The sequence below is a fragment of the Aspergillus wentii genome (genome assembly GCF_001890725.1).
Source record: "Aspergillus wentii DTO 134E9 unplaced genomic scaffold ASPWEscaffold_6, whole genome shotgun sequence".
In the NCBI taxonomy this organism is placed as follows: Eukaryota; Fungi; Ascomycota; class Eurotiomycetes; order Eurotiales; family Aspergillaceae; genus Aspergillus; species Aspergillus wentii.
The window spans coordinates 1,819,427-1,838,643 of record NW_024467837.1 but is presented as its reverse complement, the minus strand read 5'-3'; the positions used below and the strand labels follow the sequence as shown (position 1 = coordinate 1,838,643).

At 48.7% G+C, this 19,217-nt stretch overlaps 9 protein-coding genes across 9 annotated transcripts; 3 read left to right on the top strand and 6 right to left on the bottom strand.

Moving 5' to 3' along the window:
• Positions 1-2,719: 2,719 nt before the first annotated feature.
• On the top strand, positions 2,720-5,846 carry ASPWEDRAFT_744468 (putative membrane bound cation transporter; the record flags this gene model as incomplete). The annotated part of the gene is made up of 9 exons (XM_040839471.1): positions 2,720-3,228; positions 3,285-3,287; positions 3,350-3,365; positions 3,414-3,521; positions 3,568-3,639; positions 3,686-3,763; positions 3,848-5,024; positions 5,073-5,259; positions 5,309-5,846. 9 exons carry the CDS (start codon positions 2,720-2,722, stop codon positions 5,370-5,372), a joined length of 2,214 nt encoding a protein of 737 aa, XP_040686977.1. The 3' UTR covers positions 5,373-5,846.
• Positions 5,847-5,989: 143 nt separating this feature from the next.
• ASPWEDRAFT_618226 (uncharacterized protein) lies at positions 5,990-7,481 on the top strand. Its single transcript, XM_040838595.1, has 4 exons — positions 5,990-6,372; positions 6,423-6,649; positions 6,743-7,210; positions 7,275-7,481. Exons 1-4 carry the CDS (start codon positions 6,237-6,239, stop codon positions 7,407-7,409), a joined length of 966 nt encoding a protein of 321 aa, XP_040686976.1. The 5' UTR covers positions 5,990-6,236; the 3' UTR covers positions 7,410-7,481.
• Positions 7,482-7,553: 72 nt separating this feature from the next.
• ASPWEDRAFT_174709 (class I SAM-dependent methyltransferase) lies at positions 7,554-8,351 on the bottom strand (the record flags this gene model as incomplete). Its single annotated transcript, XM_040831253.1, has 1 exon — positions 7,554-8,351. The coding sequence occupies one exon, from the start codon at positions 8,349-8,351 to the stop codon at positions 7,554-7,556; it is 798 nt and encodes a 265-aa protein (XP_040686975.1).
• Positions 8,352-8,540: 189 nt separating this feature from the next.
• ASPWEDRAFT_116018 (Zn(II)2Cys6 transcription factor domain-containing protein) lies at positions 8,541-9,911 on the bottom strand (the record flags this gene model as incomplete). Its single annotated transcript, XM_040828625.1, has 3 exons — positions 8,541-9,098; positions 9,156-9,631; positions 9,707-9,911. 3 exons carry the CDS (start codon positions 9,909-9,911, stop codon positions 8,541-8,543), a joined length of 1,239 nt encoding a protein of 412 aa, XP_040686974.1.
• Positions 9,912-10,062: 151 nt separating this feature from the next.
• On the top strand, positions 10,063-11,438 carry ASPWEDRAFT_174707 (uncharacterized protein; the record flags this gene model as incomplete). Its single annotated transcript, XM_040831252.1, has 4 exons — positions 10,063-10,618; positions 10,678-10,697; positions 10,741-10,964; positions 11,015-11,438. 4 exons carry the CDS (start codon positions 10,063-10,065, stop codon positions 11,436-11,438), a joined length of 1,224 nt encoding a protein of 407 aa, XP_040686973.1.
• Positions 11,439-11,516: 78 nt separating this feature from the next.
• Positions 11,517-11,984, bottom strand: ASPWEDRAFT_30386 (uncharacterized protein; the record flags this gene model as incomplete). The annotated part of the gene is made up of 2 exons (XM_040833398.1): positions 11,517-11,827; positions 11,900-11,984. The coding sequence occupies 2 exons, from the start codon at positions 11,982-11,984 to the stop codon at positions 11,517-11,519; spliced, it is 396 nt and encodes a 131-aa protein (XP_040686972.1).
• A 679-nt stretch (positions 11,985-12,663) lies between these two features.
• On the bottom strand, positions 12,664-13,294 carry ASPWEDRAFT_618524 (uncharacterized protein). Its single transcript, XM_040838597.1, has 2 exons — positions 13,055-13,294; positions 12,664-12,999 (listed from the first exon to the last, which is right to left on the bottom strand). Exons 1-2 carry the CDS (start codon positions 13,174-13,176, stop codon positions 12,801-12,803), a joined length of 321 nt encoding a protein of 106 aa, XP_040686971.1. The 5' UTR covers positions 13,177-13,294; the 3' UTR covers positions 12,664-12,800.
• Positions 13,295-16,015: 2,721 nt separating this feature from the next.
• Positions 16,016-17,086, bottom strand: ASPWEDRAFT_618639 (uncharacterized protein). Its single transcript, XM_040838599.1, has one exon. The coding sequence runs from the start codon at positions 16,678-16,680 to the stop codon at positions 16,084-16,086; it is 597 nt and encodes a 198-aa protein (XP_040686970.1). The 5' UTR covers positions 16,681-17,086; the 3' UTR covers positions 16,016-16,083.
• A 743-nt stretch (positions 17,087-17,829) lies between these two features.
• Positions 17,830-19,015, bottom strand: ASPWEDRAFT_618612 (uncharacterized protein). Its single transcript, XM_040838598.1, has 2 exons — positions 18,056-19,015; positions 17,830-17,979 (listed from the first exon to the last, which is right to left on the bottom strand). Exon 1 carries the CDS (start codon positions 18,818-18,820, stop codon positions 18,221-18,223), a length of 600 nt encoding a protein of 199 aa, XP_040686969.1. The 5' UTR covers positions 18,821-19,015; the 3' UTR covers positions 17,830-17,979; positions 18,056-18,220.
• Between the last annotated feature and the right edge of the window lie 202 nt (positions 19,016-19,217).

The following is a 19,217-nucleotide window of genomic DNA, read 5'->3' as shown; positions in this document are numbered from 1 at the left end:
AAATTCCCGAACGTTAAAAGACGTTGCATGCGGATCGGGTTGCCGTGCCATGTGACCCGTGCCGAAAGTAAATGCCGACTGAGGACTAACGACTCCTAGTCTGGATGGATAACGATCGTCCATTTCCGATCAAGAGAGTGCAGGACCCGAACGGCCATTATTGGAGTTTATCTCTGTTTCGACGATCCGATGGCCCCGTAAGCGATGGAAATAGAGGTCTTTGGCTGTTGTCGACTGCAGAGGGTATCGCGATGCCGGAATAAGTCTTGCCCGGGTCCTTGCTTAGTCACCCTCCCATATATTCTGGTCTCTAAATTGAAATGCTTTTCGATTATTCATCTATCTATTGATGTTTGCAATGCTCTGGATTTCTCTTCTTAATGCTCAGGCTGTGGGGTTTTCAACATGGCAAACAATGCGATTACCACGGCACTGTACATACAAACGGGGAAGCGGAATGTCCTTGAGCTTCAACTTACCATGATCATACGAAATATATCTTTCAAATTCATCGTTGATGGTGTGGAAATAACAGTACAATAATCAGAAAATAGGAAGCTAATTATAATAACGCAGCGTCCTTCATATTACATGTTGGACACAGTATAAAACAGGCTCCCGCCTTGCTGCTTCATATAGCATCTAGGTACGCTTACTTACTTCTCATAGCGTAAACAAATTCCTCCTAATATGGTAGACCATCTATCTTACATTTTACTGTAATGCGCTGAATGTTTAATACAGTTATTATGTTCTATTTCACTTCGTTTGTAATACTGGAACCTTGCATCGCAAATTTCATCGGATGTATGCAGCTGAAGCCAGTTTCAGCGACGAGTGCTGGTTATAAAACCATAATGTAAATTTCCATCATTTGATTGTCCTACATTCTAATTAATGGGGCAAAGGAATAACCTGGAAGGAGGTTGAAACTGTTGACAAATGCTTTGAAGGCGAGTTAGCGGATGCCCTAGCATTATATATTTCTCGACAGCCCACCCTGTTCCATATCAACAATGATTTCGGTATCATTTTTTAGCATGAATTTATTACCATAGAGTAAAACAATTTGCTACTTGACAAAAGCAATATTGATCATCATACGGGGTATTTCTACTTAAAAGTAATATCCATGGATAGCATCGAACGTCTTGTACAACATGGTGACTCTGATTAGCGGAGGATATCTACCAATAGGAAAGACACATGATATCGTCCAAGCTCTGGTGGATGATGATCTCATGATGATGCTGGAACTGTGTAAGCATCAGCCCTGGCAGAGCAGGTCATCCTCAGAGTGATTCTCAACTACAGGCTGTCAGAATCCCAACAATCCAACATGTGGCGATGCTATATTTACTCGACTGAGCCACAGTGGAGTTGCTGGTTTGGATGGAGTAACCGACTCGGCGTAAGTCCGGAGTGGAAGCTTGGCGTGGATTCGCTGAAATTGACACGAGCTGATAATGGCAGATATCGTATTCATATTAATTGTATAATGATGATGTATGATGTAGATTGTATACGAATTAGTCCTCATGCATTGTACTCTGTGTACGCTGTACCCCGTACTCTCGAGGATGATGAAAAGGGATGTTCTAGACTGACGGACGATGAAGTCTTGGAGACACGCGGACTGATCGGTGGAGTTGATCGATTGACACCTGATCGCCATTCTTCAACAATGCTTTGGACACTTTAGACAGACACAAAACAGTAGGAAACGGCTGCCTAGATACTGGAGATGTATGCATTCCATTCCAAAATAACCTCAGTTACACTGCATCCAGCCCAGCAAATCCAATCAGAACAAATCCTCAAATGCATTTTTGGTCGGTCGATCCCGGTGGAGCCCCCCTGACATAATCTCCACCAATCAGCATGTCTGCATCACGCGATAGTGAGGCGACTCGAGATAAACGGAATGAATTATTGGAAACCCGCCTTATAAGGACAATGGCGCTCTGGTGAATTCCTGACACCTGAGCTTGTCTACAGTCGTACGTAGCAAGGAATGCTGTCTGCAACGATCCATGAATTAATCGCCTGCCTAAATAACCCCCCAGGCTGAAGTGCACCGTGGGACAGCAGATAAGGAAGGGGTGCACGGCAGCAGATCATGACTTCAGAATGTTGTCCAGAACTGTCGCTAACCGCACCGGCGATGCTCTGCTGCCACGTAATGCCACAAGAGTCGAGCTGCAGCGTCATCTTATCCTGAAATCCGGTCCTGGATAATATCCTGATCAACCGGGAGTCAGCATGGCTTCCCTCCCCACAATTGGCCATGAATCATCATTGTCGTGATTGATAACCCTGTGGCGTAGTCGTCCATCATCTCCGATCTGCTTCTATCCATGGATCTCGACCGTCCGAAACCCGCCCAGAAACGAGCAAAGAAAAAGCCCGTCATGATCGTCGCTCCCACCAGCGCCAAAGGGGGCCCGCCAAGCTACCGCTCTTAAACCCGCCCCGTCGCACGTCTTTTGTGCTTCTGAAGCTTTTCTGTTTCGGTTTCTATTTTTTTCTTTCTTCTCTTCTATTCTTCTTCGAAGGAATACACGCCCTCACTCTACAGGCATCCCAGCCTTTTATTACTTCCTGCAGGCTATCTTCCTGAAATACATGCGTGAGTCTCTCTTGCCATCTTTCCTTTCTCTTATCTCCCCCATTTTCTATCGCTTCAGACTCCCCAATAAATCTCCCAAGACCGTTGCTGATGACCCCCTCCCCTCTAGACCGGATTCACTCGTGGGCGAAAGCTCACGCATCTAGCCGCGGTACTTCCTCTCAAGATTCCAGCGGCCTACCAACGACTCAGGTTCCCGAGGAAAAGACGGAACCACCGATACGAAATGGACAAGTGAATGAGTCCTCGTCGACCCCGGGGTCATCCTCGGGGGAAAAGACAATCGAAAATGAACCTGACAAATCCAAACCGGGACTGCCAGCCCGCATGAAGAATGGATCCATCCGTTTCTGCGGCCATTTCAAAGACGCCCTCTGCCACAGCTGGGTGAATGTCTTGCTGGTGTTTGTCCCAGCCGGTATCGCCGTCGAGGCGGCCGGCTTAAGCCCGGGTATCGTCTTTGCTATGAATGCCGTGGCGATTATTCCTTTGGCTGGAATGTTGAGTTTTGCTACGGAGTGTGTTGCCAGCCGTTTGGGCGACTCTCTCGGGGCTCTCATCAACGTCACCTTTGGTAATGCAGTAGAGCTGATCATCTTGTGAGTTTCAAAGCTTATTTCATAATTGACATGTGCTAACATAATTTCTTTTACAGCATGTGAGTAATTGTCGAATTTTGCCACAGGTCAAATAGGTACTAATCACGTTCATCAAAATTAGCATTGCATTGGTCAAGGTAAGAATTACCCGTTCCATGGCTCCACATAAAACTAATCCAGTGTAGAACGAAATCCGGATCGTTCAAGCCTCACTGCTCGGTTCCATCTTGGCGAACCTGCTTTTGATTCTGGGAATGGCATTCCTCTTGGGAGGCCTTCGTTTCCAAGAACAGGTAGGCATCCAACAAAATAATGTTGTTCACAATCTAATTATTGTAGATCTATAACAGCACCGTCACTCAGATGAGTGCATGTCTGCTCAGTTTGAGTGTTATGAGTTTACTTCTTCCGGTTAGTAGCACACTACCCGCCTGATAGTACAATGCTAACCATCTAGACTGCTTTCCATGCATCATGGTCTGACAGTGCAATCGCGGATCGTTACACTCTGAAAGTCAGCCGCGGAACCAGTGTGGTAAGTATCTACTGACGAAGCACAGCATCCCGCTAATTTCAATAGGTTCTGCTGCTGGTCTACATTCTGTACATCATCTTCCAGCTGAAATCTCACTCGTACCTCTACGCCAGTATCCCTCAGCAGATTATTGATGAGGAATCACACCCTGGAGTGTTGGCGGACCTGATGAACAGCTCGTCTGATTCATCCAGCAGCTCATCCTCTGATTCGGATGACACCACCACCTCGTGGTCAACTGCTAAGCGTATCAAGAAGGCCATGAAGTACCGTAGGCACCGAAAGTCTAGCACTAGTTCCAAGGGAACTGCGGCGCGTCAAGCGATCCGCAAGAGTGCTTTGGCTGATCTCCCAGTTCCAGGCACGAGTGATCGTGGAAACTCTGTTGGAGGGTCGTCATCCAGTCATCTAGATGAAGCCGGATCTTGTGCCATTGACTTTGGCGACGACCGCTATGATGCCGATGATGATGGAAAGCGGGATACTGTCCCTCGATCTCGAGACTTTGGACAGCTAGCAATTGATCTTTCCCGGGAAGACCATCACGCCAAGAAGCGGGAGAAGAAGCAGAGAAAGAAGGAGAAGAAGGAACGGAAACAGCGAAAGGTAGAGATGGATACCGCCAAGCAAGACGCCGTTGTGGCCAGCGCCCCTATTCCTGCTCGACCTTCCCTGAAGTCTCACATATCGGAGCCTTTCGTTGACCGCGGAGAACCCATTGTTGACGACAACGTCGATATACCCAAGAGACGCTCGCCTTTCCGTCCTACCATTCCATCGTTTATGTCAAACACTGTCTTCTCCAACACCGCTGCATTGCCCAACGCCGCACAGCAACCTCCTCCGCCGGGCGCCCCGGGCACTGGCTTGAGACGCACCAACTCTCTTCCAACCAAGATCAATCGCCCCCCACCGGTCGGAAATGCCGTTCAGTTCGCTCGAGGTGCGGCTCGTGTACCCAACGTTGTCGATGCCACAGCTGTGAAGACTACGCCTGAGCATCACGAGCCCCAGATGTCCCGTACTTCTGCGGTTGTCATGTTGCTTCTCTCCACTGCTCTTGTCGCCGTTTGTGCCGAGTTCTTGGTCGACGCCATCCCTGGAATGATTGAGAGTTCAAATGTCAGCCAAGCGTTTATCGGATTGATCATTTTACCCATTGTTGGTAATGCCGCCGAGCACGTAACAGCCGTCAGCGTTGCTACGAAGAACAAAATGGATTTGTCCATTGGTGTGTCGGTCGGAAGTAGTATCCAAATTGGTATGTCTGAAGTATAAGAAACTTGACGAACTCATCTGACTTGTATAGCAATTTTCGTCACTCCCCTGGTCGTTATTCTCGGATGGTGTATGGATAAGGACATGTCCTTGTACTTCACCTTGTTCGAAACCATTTGCTTGTTCGTGACGGCATTTGTGGTGAACTTCCTTGTTCTTGACGGGCGAAGCAACTATCTTGAAGGAGCTTTGCTTATGGCCGCCTATGTGATCATCGCGTAAGTTTTATCTGGTGCTTTCAGTTTGGCAGTTGCTGACAAATCCCAGTGTTGCGGCTTTCTTCTATCCCAGCAGTGAACAGTCCAGCCAGGTTGCGGGTGCTGGATATTAGTTGACAGAGCTGGTCTGGTTGACGGTGACAACTGGACTATGCTACATTTATGGGTTGTGAATAGGGGTTGCTAGGAGCTTAGGAGAATGATTGACTATTGTCAGGTTTATTTCCTATTGTGCTGCAATAATAGATTGTCAATATGCATCATGCAATAATCAAACCCGTTTGGGATATCAGAGCAATATTGTGTAGATCGGACATACTCATCACATCAAGGTTGATGGAAATCCCCAGAATATTCCGGAATGCGGAACCCAACGTCCCCTCACCTGTGGCTGAGCATCCCGAATAGGGAAAAAGGACACATAACGTCAAGCCACTGGGGGAAACACACGTAGTCGCTGGAGATGTCTTATCCACTCTCATCCACTTTCCATCTCTCCATCAGACTATTTGACCCTTCCTTTTGACATGTCTGACTCCATCGTCCCTATTGGGCTGCGGTGGCGGTGCGCAGAACAGTTATTGTGGCTTGATGGGCCAATCAGCCGACACTTCTTGGCGGCATTCAGGACTGAGGGGCAGTCTTTTCCTTCGTTCTGATGCCAACACAGACGAGAATCAAAAGAACTGGATATGATGCATCACGCAGTCTGCTGGAGAAGCTCAGTTTACATGAATATCCCTCACCAGCCATGCTCAGTCTATTGCCTTGGCTGTTACAGCAGCCGCCATAGTCTGTCTCACGCGCCAATGCTGATACATGGGCACTTTTTGCATCTGAATCAGGGGCGTTGACTCTCGACTATTGACTCATGATAATGTATCTGCCTAATCCTCTTTAGATCTGCCCGACTATCGACCGCGGGGTGGATACGCGCTGCTTAGTCGCGACGATGGCTTTTCTTCTAGCCTCCGCCGATGCCGTTGTCTTCCCCTCATTTCCCTAATTTAAGAGCTGTCTTTTTCTTCCCTGGACTTTTCTTTTTTTCTTTTCTTTCTTCTTCCATCCAACTTTTGGCTATCCACCATGGCTTACTACGGTCAGCAACCATACTACGGGCAGCCTTCGTACGACCGCCCTCCGTACGAGCGCCCTCCATCTGGTCCTCCAGGCGGCCCTCCTTCAGGCCCCCCTCCATACGGTCAGCCACCTTACGAGCGTCCTCCATACGGCCAGTCGCCCTACGACCGTCCACCATCTGGACCTCCCGGACCTCCTCGCTCTCCTTACGACCGTCCTCCTTCAGATCGTCCTCCCTACGAGCGACCCCCATCCGGAGCGCCCTACGAGCGCCCTCCACCCGGCTCTCCGTACGATCGTCCACCATCTGGTCCTCCAGGAGGCCCTCCATCCGACCGTCCCCCCTACAGAGGAAGCCCATACGGCTCTCCCACCGGTCCACCATCCGGCCCACCACCAGGAGGTTCTCCCTACGATCGTCCTCCCACCGGCCCTCCCGGCGGAATCCGTCCCCCACCAAACCCTCCTGCTCCCCTTCCCCAAGGATGGCTTTCATACTGGGAACCTAGTGTCCGCAGAGCTTTCTTCTTCCAAGAAGCAACCGGCCGCTCTCAGTGGGAGCCACCCGTGGACGGACCGGAGCTCGGCTCGCGCGACATGGGCCCTCCCCCACAAGCTGACAGCTACTACCGTGACGGACCCCCTCGACCTCCTAGCAACGGATACGGCTCGCCGTACGGAGGCCCTCCGCCTGGCCCTCCCCAGCAATACGGTGGATACGGTCAGGGAGGATACCCGCCGCAGGAGGGCGGATATGATCCGCAGGCGGAAGAGCAGAAGAAAAAGAGCGACAAGAAGAAGATGTTTGCTATGGGAGCGGCTGGTCTTGCGTTGGGTGCCGCGGGCGGTGCATTCATCACTCATGAAATGCGTAAGTTTTTCTTAATCCTATTGATTTGTGGCGTGGTTTGGGTATCGAAGCTAACTGTCAACAGATGAAAGTTCCTCGTCGGACGAAGAAGAGCGGGAAGAACGTCATTACTCGGAACCTCCCGAGGAGTATCCCGTGGAAGACTGGTGATCTGCTTAAGGGCTCTCCACTATTTCGGCATTGTTTTGAAGTATTTTAGCTGTTGATATTAGCATAGCATTTAGCAAATATTGATCTACCTACTGATCGCCCGATCGACTGATCTACATTATCATGACCATATTATAGTTTGATGCTTTAAATCAATCACTTGCAAGGCAGTAGTCCAGTAGATAATGGTTAATTACTTCCAGCACAAAATCTCCCCATGCATCAACCCAAACCACCCCTCCTCATCCTCCACAAACGCCCTCCACCCCCTCGCAATCCCCTCCAACTCCTCTTCCCTTGCAAATCCCCCCTCAACCGCTATCGTCGCGAACCCAGACGACCGAATCCTCCCCTCCATCGACCCACCCCAATACGCCCTCTCCTCAGCCGTGCTAAAACACCACGACCCCGCACTCCTCTTCACCTTCCCATCTTCAAACCCAGCCTGCTTCGCCCACACATGGATCATCCGCCCCGGATGCGGGTTCCCGCCCTTGGCCTTCGCCACCCGCATTGTTAACTCTTTCCACCCCGCGATGCCCTCATTCTCCGGATACCAGGTCATATCGGCCGATTCACGGGCTGCGACAATACCACCTGGTTTAACAACCCGTCTCATCTCACGCAGCGCATGCACGGGGTCCGCAATATGCTGCAACACCTGATGCACATGCACGACGTCAAAGCTATCATCTTCAAACTCCAGCGCGTGGATATCCCCCACGGCGAAATCGATATTGGTGATTCCTTGACTTGCCGCGAGGGATCGGGCTTCTGGGAGTGGGTCATCCGTGTATTCGATTCCGGTGATGTGGCCGGTGGGAATGTGGCGTGCTAGATCGACGGTGATTGTTCCGGGGCCGCAGCCGATGTCGAGGATTTTCATGTCTGGTTTGAGGTAGGGGAGGAGGTGGGGGGCGGAGTTTGTTGCGGTGCGCCAGGAGTGGGTTTGCAGGACGGTGGTGGAGTGGTCGGTTGTGTAGACTGGCATTTTGATGGTTGGTTTATTGTTTGTTACTTGGTAAGTTGGTTTTGTTTAATTGATTATTGTAAATTGAAAGTTGGAAGTTGAGTTGGAATTGGGTTGAGGAAGATCGACTCTTTATATCATACATCCTGAACTATGGAGACAGCCGGGGTGGAGATGTCGGAATTCCGAGTGGCAATTGAAGAAGCACAGCTAACATCCATGGATATGAACACAGACAGCAAACAGCATCATCCCGAATTCATCCACCGTCTGAACCCACCGATCCACTCGTTTCCGTCTTTCTGGTGTTCCTGTCTCTTCTGATCGCCAGAGTTCTGATATCTCGATCATGCCGTCCTTCCCCCATACTGATAGATGGTAATCGTATTCTTTCTCCCACGTTTCTCTATCTCTCGCTTCCCACACTTCCCGACCCTCGGGGAGGAGATTCCCCGTCAATTCCGTGGAGAGATAATTCTGCAACCCTTGTTCGGCGTTGAATACATTGGTGAAGAGATACATGGTGAAGACGGCGCGGCGTTTGGCAGAGACGGTAATCCACGATTCCCAGCGTGGTCGAGTACGACTTCTTTCTTCTGGGCAGATTAATCCTTTGCGGGTCGTTCGATAAGCCAGCTCCATGAGGTTTATGATGGATGCCTCGTTGATGACGGTGTAGCCTCCGATTGGCGAAAAGTACATCATGATCGCGTAGATGAGATATGCTTGAAAGGCAGCTACAAGCTCAGGATCTGTCGAGTTTTCCGTCTACAACCTTTCATCAGTATACTATCACACCAAAAGGCATAGACAGGAAATACACACAGTAACAAGCCTATCCATCTCCTTCCTCACAACATCAACCACCATCTCCTCACTCCCCGGAACAGCCTGATCCCACATCCTCACCAGACTATAACAATTCGCCAACGACCGCGGCATAGCCCCAGAAACTTGCATCGGATGGATGATAGGCGGTACGCCGCCATCTTTTAGCATACGTCGCGGATACGTCCTCAATACGCTCGCTATATACTGTAGCGTAAATGGGTTATACACTTTGGGGATCTCGGGCCGTTCCGGGGGCGCGGTGAGATACGGCCTCATCCATCGGTCGCGGATTCCGTCGATGTCATCTGGGGAGCTAAGGTCTGGGATGTCGAGGTTGGGGCCTGCGTCTGGTGGTGGTGCTGGGGCTGGGGGTGGTTGATTGGTGATGGGTCCGGGTTGAGGTTGAGAGGGTGGAATAGTCGGTGTTGGGGTTGAGGGATTTGGGAGATGTGTAGTTTCCAACGGGTTTGCTGGTGTTTTTGTTCTGTTGATAGAAACAGAAAATGAAGAAGGTGAGGTGTGATTCTGCCTGGTTGATCTCGCACTGCCTTCAGATGCCCGATTTCCCGCAGGATATTCGCATACTCGGCCTTGAGACGCGCATCGCGAGCAAGTCGGTTTTTCCAGCCCACAGCGCACTTTCGACGTTGTACAGTTCTGGCAAGCCTTTTTACGTGGTGGAGGATTTTTGGCCACTTTATTCCTGCGTCCTGAAGGCGTATTCCCCGATGGCAATGGTGAAGTCGGCATCGTGGTGATGTTGAAGTAAGATGGACGATGCAGCGTCGGAACTCCGAAGTGGAAGAATGTGGCGGAATTCCGATCGCCCCCGTTTTTCGCTCCACCAATTAATTCTTGTGCGACGTCAGATGAAGCCAAACACCGTGGCGTGTCACCAATCATGCATGCACAATGCAGAAGACTGGCATTCGGAATTCAATTCCAATTCAAGAGGCCATTGGCATTCAGTCATGGAAATCAAAATCGAATATCATCCCATATATTCCGACCACTGCTCAGCACCCTGGCACAGCGTGGCTTTCACCAAAACCACGTCCTCAAAATCGAGACAAGGAAGATCTTTTACGCATTCGACCCAGTGGATACACCAGATACCCCAGATCAAACTAACAACTTCACCTTTCTCCACCCACAAAACATACCCAAAAACCCCGAGTTCAAACACGCGAATCTCATCGATCCACCAACCATCGGTGTCCCATGGTTCTCGTCGATCAAGTACACCCTTCAATCAAAGTACTGGAGAGAGGCAGAGTCTGCTTTAAGAGAATTCACTGCAGAGTATATTCTTAAGAATCGGAATCCTGTGCAGAAAGAATATGTTGATGCGACGGTTGGCGCGGCCTTGACGTTCGTGGTCAATGGGATGCCGATGGCGAGTTTAAGGAGGTTGCTCATTTTGACCAAGTTTTATGGGTTGATTACGATGCATGATGGTACACTACTTTCTTTCTTTCTTTTTTTTTGCCTTGCTTTGTTTTACTGACTGGTATAGATGCAATGGAGTCGGGATATGTATGTCAACAAGGAGGTTTAAAGGCTTAACTGACTTTCGCAGACAGGAGGACAAAGCGAGGCAGCACTTCCAAGATCTAGTGATGAAAAGAAAAGTGATACTGCTTTGAGTATCCTTACTCAAGAACTTCTCGCCGAAGACCCAATCCAAGGAAAACGCTTCCTAGATGGCATTTTGTCCTGGTCAGCATTAAAATCGCAACCAGAAATGACCTTCAATAGCTTTGATGACTACGTCAAGCATAGAATGGAGGATTCCGGCTCTGAGTATGTACTCCGTCTCATTCATTTAACAGTACAATATTAACGGTGCCTAGTCTCATCTTACGAAGTGTCGAATTCGGCTGTAACATCACCCTATCCTCGCACGACGAGCACATCCTCGCCCAAATCCGCACCGCCTCCGCGAAACATTTCGCCCTAACCAACGATCTATACTCCTACGCAAAAGAGTACATCGCAGAAAAAGAACGCGGTGAAACCCTCATCAACGCTGTCCGAGTATTGCAGAATCTCCTTGACGTTTCTGCGCCAGCGGCCAAGTCTATACTACGTCGTATGATTCTGGATATTGAGGGACAGATTCACGCGGATTATGAACGGTTGCTTGAAGCTGATGGTGCGACGGAGGAGCAGTTGCGGTGTGCGAGGGGATTTATTGCGTTTTTGTCTGGGAATATGTTCTTTTCGGCAACTTCTGAGAGATATGCGAGGGCTGTTCGTGGGTCGAGGTTGGATTGAGGACTAATCTAATTCATTGGAATGTATACAGTAATAAGGATAATCTGAATAGACAAAGAGCATTTTTATATCAAGTTCTTATGGTAAATACATGTGCCTGTTCATACTCGCCAGTTCACTGCCCACGAACATAGATGATTGTACCCGAACACGCTTGATAGAGCACCGCTTCTTGTTACCCTTATTCAGCCTCGCGATCTTCTTTTCCATCGCCTTATCCTGTGATTCATCTCTACATTCTCCTGCTTGGACCCCTCTAGCTTCTACTCGGTAGACTCGTTCTCCAGCTGTTCGAGACGTGCAATACGACGTAACTTCTCGTGGGTCTTTGCAACTCAGTCCGTTCCAATAACAATAGTTCTCGAGCTTCCTCTCTCTCTGCTTCGGGTCTAGAAAGCGGATTCAGCCAGACAAAATGGGCAAGGTACATCCCCATCTGATTGGCATCCTCTGGCACGTACACGTGAATGCCACTGCATTGACGATGGCGCTGACAAGCGAGTAGCCGACTGATAGTTGCCACTGATGACCGGGTGGCCGAACCATCGCGAGTTGCCTGTGCGTCTCAGAAACCCAATCCTGGCTAGAATCCCGGTCCTTTCAATCATATCACCGGCATTTGTCACATTGGCTAGTTATAAATTCCAGTCATTGGCTGCCCAGGTCTCACCCTCAAACACCAAGCTGCTTAGCATCTGCACATAGCCACAGTTATCAAGTTTTCGCCAACCATTTTGACTAGGCATCAACATCAACATTATCAGACATGTCAGACATTTTCTTCGGACATACTGAGTGCACCTTGGATTCTATAGCTCAATGGAGATAAGCCTCTGTGACTGCGCCGCCCAGAAGAGGACGGAAAGAATTCATCTTCCATGTTTTCATGAGGCTAACACGATGGACTTTGTGATGGCGGCAGACACTAACCCACTAGGGCGCATTGCTACCATTAGACCATTAGCAGTCTGCGAGGACCGAGCTTCACCCAAGCCTTCGACAAGCAGCCTACTCTTGGCAGGAACCAGTCGGCATCGCCCTAGCTTCCTTTTGAACATGACAAGGAGCGGCTTCGGATTTAAGATTTAAATATGGTAACGGGATGGTTCCTCGGCGAGAAAAAAAGAAGTTTGGACGGAAAACTAGCATGAATCTTCTATTGAAGGGCCCGATGCGAGACAACGTGATGGATTGGAGATAGCTGTCTAGCTAGGATATCTAGATGGAGCAGGGTAGGGGAAGAACCAGTCAGGTAGGTGAAGTGCTCCGTACCAATATCTAAGAACATACGTTTCTCAACACACAGCTTCATGAGTGACTGATATAACGGATACATAATCACCAATCCCTGCTCAGGTAAACTCACTTGGTAGGCTTTCGAACGTGACAATGGGCATAATAGGATAGGGCATTGTTCACTGGCCACCAAACCATAATGAGAACGCTCAGGATTATCATCGTTTTCTCGCCCTCCCATCGACAAACTGCTTTCTCTCTTTCTTGGTAGAAATAGCAATGGAAGTAGACCCCTGCGGTCAGGATAGGCAGAGCGTAGCCGAGCCTAGCATCAATATGAGTGTCTTTACTGTCAAACATTTCAAGAGAGCCTTGCTTACGCCTGTAGGATCAAGTACGCATATTTCGAGGCACAAAGTAGGGCAGGGTTGCGAGGGGGTTCACGGGCTTGAGCGGAGGACAGGGCCTGATGTTGCTGGTCTGAAATGCTTGCTTTCATCATGGTGTTGGAGCGCAAACACTATGGCACTATGGTCAGTGGTAGGCGATCTTGGGGGGTAGGAGGTGTTTTAAAGCTCCAGTGTGAGGGGCTGAAAAAGCAACCGGGGTTAAAGTCTCAGGTGGGGCCCCAACAGTTGGTTCCACAGCAGCAGCAGGGATGTTGAACACGAGCTGGACTGGAAGGGCCTACTGAGGGTGTGTCTGTGGCAGTCATATTTCTGTAACTCTTCGAACACGCTATGATAGCGTGAAGAGATTGCTAGGGAAGGCGTGTATAGCAGTTGGGTTTACCGCCGTTTCCCGTTTCCCATTGTCACTTTTGAAGACAAGTCGATGAAACCCTTCCTTCGATTCCCCCTTTTTCGTGGAAATGGTTAGATAGCGAGATCGATCTTTTGGTTGGATGCTTTTACAGATGCATTCCATTCTGGTCCAGCCCCTGAGATTGGAATATTGTTCAATTCGACTGTTAGGATTGCCTGAATACTGTTATGAAAAGGAGCGGTCGGCTAGGACTCGCGCCATCTGTTTGTGACTTTCAAAATTCAAAAGTGATGCGAGAGTCCCTCCTTCTTCGCCTTTTTGAATACCGAGAAGACTTATGGCACTACCTCGCACTGTGGTGTGTAGTGCATTTCGCCACACCCGTCACAGGGACAATGCGTATAGCCAGAGACATTGGAGGTCAACTAACCGGACCTTCGTGTAAAACATCATAGCGTGCAGTTTCCGTATTGGAAGCAATGGCTCACTCCGCTCTCGTACAGATAGAAACATCGGTATCTTGAAGTAGAATTTGTAATCGTTGTTCGGCGGCTGTTATCATCGTCTGGTAAGGGCCAATCGAGTCATCAGGGAGCACATCGCACAGTAATCCGGCACCTAAAATAATGCAACGTGGCGTGCTTTTGCTTCCAGGCCATGAATAACGGAGAATATCTTCTTGGACTATATTCTCGGCATTGGCTGGCTAACATGTACGCCGTGTTTCAACTTCAAATATGGTTAGAAGGTTTCAATTCTGAGCAGGATGGTACATACTTGAAGAGTTGTTCTGGAAAAGAAGATAGCAAAGCGCCTGCTGTTCATATCTGGATTAGATGGGGTAGACTGACTGAACATCAGCGAATGTCCTGGCCAAGACATAGTAGATGCCACATAATTGCACAGGACTGTTGCATCCGGCAGGGGATGGAATGATCAGGTCACATCCTTTGTATCCGGCGGAACACTTCTCCGTTGCATCGTGCCCTTGATAACATGTCGCAGAAAGTGGGAAACAGCGGGAAACCCGGATGCAAGTCTGATGATCCAAATACCAAGTGGGTGTCCGTAATCGTGTAAATCCAATGCTCTCAGCTGCTGGCAATGGGTAATTGCGGGCTATGAGAAGCAGCTGTACTATGCTTCGGGGTGTTCGAATGGCGCCCAGCACAGACACAGCTAGTATTTTGGGATTATGATGCCTCTAATAACTAACCCAGTATATATATTTGCCTGTAGTTTTTCTTTGTTGCCCGTGGAGAAAGATGTGCCGTGGAAAGCGGTATATGGATTCGACTGAGATATATGCTCCGTGTCTCAATGACTTCCTCTGGAGGCTAATGGGTCTGGAATAGTGGGAAGACATGGTTTCTAGCCAGATGCTTGCGGAATCGAAGGGTCCAGTCTAGACATGAAATTACCCTAAAAAACAGAACATATTAGCATCGCTCGATAGACAGGGAGGCATACATACTAATTGACTGGCTTGTAGACTCGATCTATGATTTGGTCATCTGCAACGCTTTCTGCCATTAATTTCCCAAGCCTGTGTCAGTATACTCCATACCCTCTTGCATTGTAAAACGCCATCTAATTTGGCTTTTTCCAAGTGTGCATCTGTTGCGAATCACAACCCGAAAATGCTTCCAGGGAAAGCACCAACATAGGATCTCAATTGCTCATTACAATAGGTTTTCCCTGTCGAAAGTACCTTTTGTAGTTCCTTTGCTTCAAAGGGACTTTGTCTCAGCTTCTTGACGTATGGATCATCCTCGATGTCCAAGGTCCACTGTAAGGATAGGAACGACGGTCATCAGCTTCATCGGAGAAAACCACATTCTTCTTGTCTTGTGCAAGACGCATTGGTCCTCGGCCGTGATCGTGTGGCATCGAGTTACCGGAATATGACTGACAAGTTCTTCCACAATCTGTTGCAGTCTTCAGCAAGCGAACCAACCACTTCATTTGATGGCGACAGTATATATGAGAGCTTTAACTGCAAGGCCGTTGGATGCACCAGATTGATATCGTCGCGTATATAAGTACAGTTCATAGGTCGGCGTTGGATCTGGCGGTGTCATTTTAATGGGTGTAAAGTTGGCAGCCACAATGCAATCGTCACTTGATGCAGACCAAATCGGACTTTCAGTCTGCATTGACCACGTCTTCTCCAATCGGTTGGGTGGTATGTTATATTCATGAAGGCGTATATAATCTGAACATGTCAGCGGAAGTTTATTCTTCAACACGAAGACTTACACGCATTGCTTCAATACATCGGAGGTTCTTGATCATCATTCTTCCAGTGGAACGCGTATATATAGAATCAAGGACGCGGTGTATCTGTTGTTGGTTTCTGATCTCCCATCATGAGACTGGCCACTGCGCCCCCATCCGTCTGTTTCGCCAGCTTTTCCCGGGACAGCTCTGCGGCCGAGACCGCCCCGACCGCAGTGCTTACCGGCTCATACAGAACACAGTTTTCCTGAAACTTATCCAGGGTCATTGAATTGTGGAGAGCTGAAGGCGTTTATCAGCTCCTCTGGATTCTTCATGAGCTTTCCCTGGATATGGCTAGCTCATTCAACATATAGTCAGGTTAACACACCCATGTAGCATCGTCCAAATTTCAAAATAAGATTTCTTAAAACGATTTTTTCGAAACCACCGTTCCCAGCTTCCAGGCCAATCTGTCTCCTTCCACGGTCTCCTCCACTCTTCTTCCATAGTCCACATAAACCCGCACTCTGTCGAAATCGGAACAGTCTGGACGGGGCGAGAACAGAACTTCGGCAATATATTGTGCGTCACGCCCGGCTGCAACGATGTAGCGGTTCATTTGGTTGTCAGATTTGCCCCCATTTCGTCGGCAAGCCAGCCGCCATTCTGGTAGTCCATTTCGGTCCTGAACATCCAGAACACAGCGAATGTCTGATAGACGAACAGGGGGTGGCGGGTGGGTCTTCAGACCGACGAGAGTCGGACAGAAGGCAAAGTAATTCCCAGTACCAACGGTCCAATGAGGGATGCTACGTCGTTGCAAGCGGAGACCGCCAATAGGTGGCAGTGGTGCTTTGATCATCTTGGTGGCGAAGTCCATCAATCTGTACAGTGTATTGTGGATCCTTGGCCTTTTAAGCATCTGCCTCGATTTTGAAAAACTGTAAGGATTCTTGAAAGATCTCATCATCAACATGGTCCGCGGTGTGAGTTGCATTGAATTGCTGGATTCTTGGAACATGGGTAGTAAGTAAGGTATCTTCTAGAAATAGTGATACCAAGATGGGACTGCATCGACCTGAGCACCAGGCCGAAACTGTCTCAGAAGATTGACTATGTCCATGGGCACAATGATTGTCGTAAAAGATACTAGAGGATGTTTGTCCAAGGAATAACCATGCATCAACGAATCCAGCGAGGCAGATCGAACGGCCAACAGAAAGTTTGTGTGTTAGAAAAAGGAGCCGCGGTCATTTTCGATGTCGAAGTCTTTTCCCGAGAGAAATTTCACCAGAGAATCAGGCGAAGGAAGAAGGGAACCGCTATCAAAGCATGAGGCCTCACCCACAAACTCTGATGAACATGCAGTTCACCACAGCCACTCGTTCAAAGACGACATGATTTCATTTGGAATATTTATCACTTGGGTCAATACATTCCGCTGGGACTTGCGGTTATGGCGAGAGTCTTGATTGCTTGATGCACTGCGTGTAATTATCCCACCAGAGGGCAGGGCATTCTTGTCTTGAGTTGGCCAAGACAACCGATTCTTCTTGAAGACGTCCCAGTTTAGAATGACATCTAGGCGGGACGTCATGGCGAAGATGGTTCTGGAGGCGGGAAGAATGCAGCGTCAGACAATGAGTGCGTATTACTGTCCAACGTTAGCAGTGCTTGCATTGCAGGAATTTTAATTGACTTGCCATTGTGTACTGAGATATTCCTTTAATGAAAACGCGCTGCAAGCACGGCAAATCTCGTCGGCGCGAGGAGATGGTATGAAGGCTGGGTCCACGGACAGCCATGCTTCCTCTGCATGTGGGATCCTTTGCATTTGCCCATCGGCCATTGCCATGTGTCGTCTTTTTCTGGATCGAGCAGGTCAAAAGGCAGCCCCTCCAATGCCATGCTCACTCAAGGAGTTATAAAGTGAGACCCCGGTTGGCAGAGGATCATAGCCTTGTTGAGATATACTCGCCAGTATAATTCCAGATGGGATTGTACTCTGCAAACCAATTACAATCCTCGTAAAGAAGCTCTTTAGCTCTTTCCAGCGCCGTTTCAAGGCCCCATTCGGTAGAGTTGAACTCATTATTCGCGCAGAAGGCTCATATCTGTGTCTGCGAAATTCTGGAGGGCGCGGAATAGCAGGGTATTCGCAGATGTCGAGCGAAGGATTGAACATCGGAGTGGCTGTCGTGATTATCGCATCGTCATATTTGCAGAAAGCACCCACAACTCGACGACGTATGGCCCTTCGTGATACTAGGAGCTTTTCGACATCGGAGAAAAATACCGCAAAGGCAGCTGGGCATGGCATCTTTCCGTCGCGTTGTCAGCCTCTTGAATAATTGCAAAATGATCTAGGTTTGACCACCGTGGCAACCATTACAGACCAAGATTGGATACATACTCTCCGGTCCAGTCAAATGGGACATCCGTACACAGCATCACTGAGACCCTCAATGGCAAGGTAATGCCGGAAAACCGTTTGAAGATTCTGGCACAGGATAGTGCATCTTGCCTATTGATGGGCCCGAGGAGAAGATCCCGATATGTTGTCAGTCTGAGGAAAAAATGATATTATCTGGCCAATATCTCTCGATGAGTTTATACCCCCGCGTTATATTCACGATGGAATTGTCTGTCAAGTAATATGGCCAGGAGACGCGGAATTCTATACAAAAGATATCTGGTATTTGTCCATCTGGGTTCGTCCCTGTCAGACCGCAAGATGGAAGGTCGGCGTAAACCGTGATTTGATGATGCTCGAAGTGTATATATGAGATACACACGGCCAGCGGATTCAGCTTAAGAGATGTATAGATCGATAGACCTTGTTGAGAGACAAGATGGTTGAAGGGATCAAATATGTCGAATGGCCCAAAATGATCCAGATTCCAAGTTTTTACGACCATGATAGATAACTCTGTTGATAGACTATGATCGAAGAATCGAGGTTGGTTGATACAATTATCAATGCAGATAGATGTATACTCACAAACACCCAACGATCTTCTGATGAGCCTGTATCGCCTCCCAGGCTTCAGCGCCCACAATGACCAGCCTCGGAATGAATTCTGAGGCAACAGACTGAATAGAATGTTTGCGGGAGGCTTTTCCGAAATGTATAGAGTATACCGCTTCATGTTTGAGACCATGGCGCACGGTGGTATAAATGACTGTCACCATCTTGAATTTCACAAACCCATCTAGGTCGTCGCCCCAAGAGCGAAAAGCGCCGTGTTTGATTGTAGCTCTATATATTCATTGTGATATCTTTTTGTAGACCCCCTGGGAGAATATGTGTCAACCAGTTTGAACGGTTTGAACGACAACAGCATAACCTATTCATGAGGTCTTATCCACCGTTTCCCGTAACGTGCATCTCCAGGCCAGATCATAAAAAGCGGTCGACGGAGAGTTTGGGACGTCTTGCCTGTACTCGCCCATGAGGGTCTGGCGTTGAGCTCTCCGTGTGGTACAGAACGGGCGATGCCACAAATGTGTACATAGTCTCGCGTCTTAGACGGTTTGCTCGTCATAATGCCCTTATTG